We start from the raw sequence: 6,794 nt of genomic DNA, 5'->3' as shown, positions 1-6,794 counted from the left end.
TAACTAAATTATTTAGACATTTAGTTATTACTCATTATTTTTCAGAAAATATTTTTAGATACTATTAATCAAAATATTTTTATAATATTTATTCAATGCTTGATAGTAAATGCTATTAAATAGTTGAACGATGTAGCCCTTTACACGTTTTAATTAAGTTAAATTGGCAATAGCCATTATGGAGAGCATAATGTGCAAAATGATGACATGACACTTGAAAATAGCAACCCATGACAATTGCAATACATGATTTATGCACACTAATTTTGGGAAAATAGGTGTGATGTGGTAGTACACACCACGAGGTGTGACATAAAGTACAAAAACCACATCATGCTCAAGTCATGTATCCATAATGTATTGTTTAAAAGCCATGGTTATGCTCTCTTCCCAAAAATTTTCTCTCTGATGAGAATTGGTCTGTGAATTGTTGGCAATTTGATTAAATCGAAACAAAATACAAACAATTTCCATAATACTTAGCTTTCTAATTTTCCTAGTCTACATGATTTTAGAAGCTTTGTTACCAATATCCATTCGTCCTTCTGGTTCTGCAAAGTTCCAACTAGATTTCTACCCCGGTTATCAAAACTGTGGTAAGATGCATTTTATTGGAACTGTGAAGCAGGAACCATGAGTGTGGGTCCTTTCTTTGAAACGTGTAATTGTGGCATGGGCCAGAACAACTCATCATAGGGACACACCATTTTAAATGAACTTCACATAACACTCAGCAAGATGGCATTCGTGCGACATTAGTTTTAAACATTAACATGAGTAATTAAGAGTAATGAACTTTAGTGTAGTTAACTTCTACATTGGGGTTCATTTGACATTTAAATGAAATTAACTGTCATATATGTTCAACAAAGATTCAACTACTAACCATCTTTTTAGCTCTTAATAATAAGTACTATCGAAATCCTAAGCATTTCTATAAGAGAAATTGTGAAATGATCTTGTATTTACTTGGTATTCTTTATTCATACTGTAGAGGTCTCACATTGTTACATTTTTTTTAATTTATATAGTGGGAAAACCTATCATTACTTAGTTATCAAAATTGGTTGCTATTTATGATGTAGGCTAACTCATCATTATTATTCAAGGAAAACCATACCACCTAGAAAGACTTGCTAGTGGTCCATAAGAGGGCAAGATTTCGCTTCTGCCAAATCCTTTTAGGTCTTGGGTTGTTAATCTCTATAAAAAAGGCCATTTAAATGAACTTTCCAAATTCAATCACATGATTAATAAAATTGGTAAACCCACAAAATATCTTAATGAAAATCTTGTAGGATATAAAATTCTTATTAAAATCTCACTTGAAGTTAAAGTATTGAAAAGGTTGTTATATGAAAATCTTGATAACGAATGGTTATATTGATTTCATAGTTATTATAATCTATTGAAGATGGGAGAAAGGCTAGAGAAAATTGAGGCATTCATTTATATTGACAATGTTTTGGAGGGAGCTGCGCTTAAACAGCTTTTGCCACAGGATATGAGTACAGCGAAAAAGGTGAGGCTCCTCCTTACTGCGCGTAACGAAATGTGAAGAATGCATGCCCAAGGCCGTGTACAGAACCCAAAATCTATAAGATGGAGGGCATTCAGCATCAAGAAGCATTGATTATTTTAAACAGGGAAATAAAGGATGGAATAAATGATAGTCAATTCAATGACATCATACACAGATGTGGCGGAATTCCCCTCATGTTAACATTAACAGCACCATTCATTGGTCGCGCCAAAAATAAAATGGAAGCTTATACTAAACTGGTGGTACAGAAAAATAAATTGCCGAGTGAGGCCTTTGAGGAGATGAGATACACCTTTGCCTATGATGCTCTTCCCCCTGAGTGTAAAGATCCATTTTTAGACCTCTGTTCATATTTCAAAGGATGGGCTTGGGACACAGGGGAAGACATTGTCGGAAAAGATGAACTGGAAATGTTAGAAAGCAGAGCACTTGTTACAAGAACCACAAATCACGTTGCGAGTGTACACGACGTCATCTTAGAACTTGCTTCGCGAAAAGTCAAAGGAAAAGTCAGAAGGAAAGGAAGTGAGGTTGGCATTCACCAGTGCAAGCAAACTCATGGAGTTCCTCGAAGCGAAGGTAACAAATCTATGAACGGATATACATGTTTGTTTATACAGTCTCCGTTTTTATTTTAATTTAACTATACTTTTATAATGGGATGCAGGGTGTTGAAGGGATTAAAGGAATTTGGTTAAGTGACAATACAGATGCTTTGCAAATATCTGCAGCAACACTCGACTTAATGTCTAAATCATTGAGAGTTCTTCGACTTGGAGATCTGGCAAATGTGGAGGGCGAGTGCAGGGAAACAATTAAGGAGTTGCTATATTTTGAAGCGAAAGTTCGGCAGCTTCCGTTTGATGATGTGTCGAAGTTAGAGAAATTGAGGTACCTCAGTTATCAACCCAATGATGAGTTGAAGCTATCTAAGGCAAGTGATGCTATTTCCCCATTCATTTTTCCTGAAAAATTGAATCTACGTAAGAAATTGTTTTACTAGTTTTAATGAATCATACGATTGTGACGTATCAGTTGCATAACTTGCAGATGCCTTCAAGTTTGAGGCACATGGAATTTGATGGAACATCACTTTCCCATGCCTTTCAAATGTATTCCAATGATCTTCAACAACTTGAACATTTGAGAATACTACGATTGCTCAACTTTCCTTGGTTGAAAAATCTGCCAGAAAAGCTGGGAGATCAAGTAAAAGGGTTGCATGAGCTATCTCTTTCAAACTGCAGATTTATTACGAAGCTGCCGGATTCAATTTCAAAGCTTCAGTTTTAAGGATATTGAAAATGGACTGTTGTTCAGGTTTGACTGAGTTGCCGGTTGATTTCGGATCCTTGAGTTCCCTGCGAGAACTCCATCTAGATGGTTGCTGGAATTTAGAGGCAATTCTAGACAGTGCCGAGAAACTTTCATCATTGACATTATTGAATTTGTCAGGTTGCTCAAGCCTCTTAAATCTTCCTCCCTGCGTAGGAAACTTAACACGCCTTGTTAAATTAAATTTAGATGGTTGTGAAGGGCTAGAAAGCATTCCTGAAGGCATTGGTGAGTTGAAGCTATTGCGAGCCTTTGGTGTGTCAGGGTGTTCGACTCTAACTGAACTACCCGATGGGCTTTGCAACCTCTCCTTTATCACACATCTTTCATTTCAAGGTTGTCAAAGGCTAAAGAAGCTTCCAGATCGGTTTGGTCAATTAGCATGTCTAAAAGTGCTGCTCTTTATATACTGTGAATCACTACAGAAGCTTCCGGAAAGTTTTGGTCAACTCAAAAATTTGGAGGTGTTGGATCTTGGATGTTGCGACGAGCTTAGAGAGCTATGCAATGACTTCCACTGCCTCTCCTCCTTGCAAATTCTACATTCTAATGGCTGCAGAAATTTAGAGAAACTCCCTTTAGATTTCCATCGCCTAAACTCCTTGCAAATTCTAGATTTGAATGGCTGCAAAAATTTAGAGAAACTCCCTTTAGATTTCCATTGCTTAACCTCATTGCAAAGTCTAGATTTGAGTGGGTGCATCAAGCTAGAAGGAAAATCTATGGACCACGTGGTAAAGATGAACAGATTACAAGTTGTGCGCATCGAGGGAAGCAAACAGTTGGTGGACAGGTGGGCAGAAATTCAGAGAGATGGAGGTGGATCATGGTCCTTTACTGTTATTTCAGGGCAGGTGATGATGCCACCCATCATTATTGATTGATACCAACATTATTAGTGCATGCATTATGTTAACTTTTATAATAAATATGGACCATAACAACTTCACATTTTTCTTTCAGGATTTGTCAATCTCCAGGGTTGAAAAGGAGAACATAGAAAAGAGTCTTTTATTGGAACTTGATGGCCTGCTTACTAATAGACTAGGAGAGCAATTCCATCTATCTCCTCTTCCACCAAACACCCTCATCCTTGTCACGGGGAGGCTGGGGTCCATCATTGAAGAGATGATAGATGAAATGCAGATAAGAGTAATTTATATTGGTCCAGATTTTGATAAGTTTTCCACCAAAGTCAAGGATAATATATTTGTCGTCGATGTGCCGACAACTCGTGCCACCCAGATGCTTGAAAAAGTGCACTTGACATTAGATTTAGCACCAGATCTAGGTTATGAATATCTTCAGATTGATACGAGGATGCAGGTGGGGGATGAATATCGCCCTTGTTGGAGATTGTTGTATGAAGCTGAAATGGAGGAATTTGTGGTGAGTAACTGTAAGAGATACCTACGGTTGAAGCAGCTTCAAGCAGAAACGTATGAAGAGAGCAGTAATATAGATTTGTTGAGAGAATTGTTTGCAGGTCGAGGGGATGAAACGGCTCCCGTGTTTCAAAAGAATGAGTCATCAGTACAACAGGTATGAATGCCTTTAACATCATTATCTCCATTAATGTATGTATATAGGTTAGGAACATCCAATGGGCGTCTGCGCCCGTGTGATGTCGCGAACTTACAATCCAGTTGAGTTAATTTTGATTACCAATTCTAATCACGTTATGTCTATCTCACTAAACCAAATTTTACCCCATTTTACAGTTTTACAAGCAATAGTAGTTATACTGAGATACTCCATCATCTGCTGTTGGGCAATTGATCCGTCGAAATTTGCATTTAGCAGGTGAGGATGTTTACACTTTAATGTTAATAATAGTGATGTTTATAATTTTTTATATGCAAACGCTTTCCTTTATATAAAAGATTATGAATGTTTAAGAACGAAGAAATGTCGATATTGGTTTGCTTTGAAGTGGAGGCGGGTGAAAATAAATTTATCAAACTCTGTTTAGTAATTGGACTTTGTCAAAAATGTTTTATCAAACTATTGGCAGGTGGAGGTGGATTGCCAACGAGCGGTCGCTGAGCATGGTTGAAGAGAATTTAAGAGAGGAGTGCGACACATTGGCCCAGACAATGACCGAAGATCTTGATAATGAAAGTGGGTCCCTCGCAAACCTAGACTGCTACAAATGCGGTTTGGACTTCTGGCCAGAGAGTGAAGGTGAAGGTGGGCCATCTTCTGAATATAAATGGAGCGCTTCCTTTCCCTAAGCTGGCTCAACAGTTTCCACGGGAGAAGAAAAATCTATGTATTTATTGCGTAGCAGCTCAAACGCTAAAGGACAGTCACGAATTTGCTTCATCATTTGCCTTCTCTATCTCTTCTTGATCTATTGATAGTGAAATTGTTTAAGAAGCGATGGGAAATAACTATTGATGTAGGGTGATGAGTGCAAAAGTTTCAATGTCAGTGTATTTTATATTTGGGTAATTCACAAATATTATGAGTAAATTTGTTGCTCAGAGCTAGAGATAAATCAACATATTTTATAATTTGTTAATTCATAAATATTATGAGTAAAATTGGTTGGTTAGAGGAGAGATAAACAAGATACATAAGTTTAAAAATGTCTATTCATAATTTTTTCTTTTTCTTTTTGTCTTTCACAATGTCCCAATCATATGTATATAAACACCAAACTTATTATATATAGATTTATGCAGATTTTACCTCATGCAAACTCAAACTTGACTTAACTTCTAATATTAGATTCTATTTGCTTGAGTAATTACTATTTCTAACACTTCTCCTCACTTACGACCTCAACCTTAACTTAATCATGACTCAACTATTGATGCTAAGTTTACAGTAAAAATTGATTCAATCATAACTTAAACATGTATGTTGGTCTAAGTCTCAGCTAAGCTTACAATGACTCAAAACTTTTAAAATGTTGGATTTTCTTTTTCGTATCTTCCAAATTCTATACCCTCTAAACTACTTCATTCTTGGTTGCGTTTTCTTGTTGTAAGCTCCATATTCTCATTTGTTGCTTTTGCAAGTTTTCTTTGGCTTCTCTTCTATTTGTTCTAAAAAACAATTTAAGCTTTCTGAGTATGTCTTCTACAACTTCCTCTTCAAATATTCGTTCACTCATGGGCTGCTACCACAACTCTTCATCTTCAAACTGTGAACTTTGCTCTGCTTCTTGCGCTTCTGATCTTCTTTCTACCATATTTCTTGATAGCAGTATTTGATCTCTTTTTTATTCCATTGCTGAAAGGTTATTCAATGCTTTCTTCTTCATCTTCAAAAAATTCCATGTCCTTTCCTACACATTTTTCTTCATCTTCTCTTTTAGCTATAATTATAATTGGATTGTTATCATGTTTATCTGCACACTCAAAATCAATGTTAAAAACATCTTCATTATGCTCTACAATGAGAGCTTTCTTTGGTTCTTTTTTCTTCTCTACCTCTGTCTTCTCTTCCTTTTTCTTCTCAGCCTCTTCAACTGCATTGAGACTATCTTCCACTGTTATGCATTTATTGGATATTCTCATCAAAAAATCTTGAATCACTTCATCCTTTTATTGATAGTTAGTTGTTGCTAGATTAAACATCAATTCATAAGAAATTCCAACTTTTTCTTCTAGATTACACATTGCATCATTAGAAGTTCCAACTTTTGCTTCATAACTTCCTGCTACAGTGGCAACTTCAACCTTTAATTCTTCATAAAAAATGACACCTTCCATATTGCCACCATCAATCCCTATTTAAAAAAGGAGACCACAAATGTCATCAACATAATTTTCATCCATTCTATGGTGGGATATCTGAGCATGCATGTACTCATTAACAATTTCAACTTCACCAAATTCTTCAGTTGTTGTTGAATTCACGAGAGATGCACTCTTAGTTGTGCAAACCATTACTTCATATGAAAAAC

At 36.1% G+C, this 6,794-nt stretch overlaps 2 protein-coding genes across 2 annotated transcripts; both read left to right on the top strand.

Annotated features, from left to right (window-relative positions):
- Positions 1-1,454: 1,454 nt before the first annotated feature.
- LOC149255449 (uncharacterized) lies at positions 1,455-2,818 on the top strand. Its single transcript, XM_089457233.1, has 2 exons — positions 1,455-2,122; positions 2,211-2,818. The coding sequence occupies exons 1-2, from the start codon at positions 2,102-2,104 to the stop codon at positions 2,544-2,546; spliced, it is 357 nt and encodes a 118-aa protein (XP_089313359.1). The 5' UTR covers positions 1,455-2,101; the 3' UTR covers positions 2,547-2,818.
- Positions 2,819-2,992: 174 nt separating this feature from the next.
- On the top strand, positions 2,993-5,365 carry LOC149255448 (uncharacterized). Its single transcript, XM_089457232.1, has 4 exons — positions 2,993-3,732; positions 3,842-4,420; positions 4,600-4,681; positions 4,893-5,365. Exons 1-3 carry the CDS (start codon positions 3,601-3,603, stop codon positions 4,612-4,614), a joined length of 726 nt encoding a protein of 241 aa, XP_089313358.1. The 5' UTR covers positions 2,993-3,600; the 3' UTR covers positions 4,615-4,681; positions 4,893-5,365.
- The last annotated feature ends 1,429 nt before the right edge of the window (positions 5,366-6,794 follow it).

Source organism: Pinus tabuliformis, chromosome 7, assembly GCF_031772625.1.
Source record: "Pinus tabuliformis cultivar Carrire ecotype Pingquan chromosome 7, CPIR1, whole genome shotgun sequence".
NCBI lineage: Eukaryota > Viridiplantae > Streptophyta > Pinopsida > Pinales > Pinaceae > Pinus > Pinus tabuliformis.
The sequence above is the reverse complement of the archived record's forward strand: the minus strand, read 5'-3'. Positions and strand labels throughout refer to the sequence as shown.

Bases quoted from the DNA above. Each gene is read 5' to 3' on its own strand.
- LOC149255449 (XM_089457233.1), top strand. From the start codon at position 2,102: ATGGAGTTCCTCGAAGCGAAG. The intron at 2,123-2,210 runs GTAACAAATCTA...AATGGGATGCAG, and splicing joins TGGAGTTCCTCGAAGCGAAG to GGTGTTGAAGGGATTAAAGG.
- LOC149255448 (XM_089457232.1), top strand. From the start codon at position 3,601: ATGGACCACGTGGTAAAGATGAACAGATTACAAGTTGTGCGCATCGAG. The intron at 3,733-3,841 runs GTGATGATGCCA...TTTTTCTTTCAG, and splicing joins TTACTGTTATTTCAGGGCAG to GATTTGTCAATCTCCAGGGT.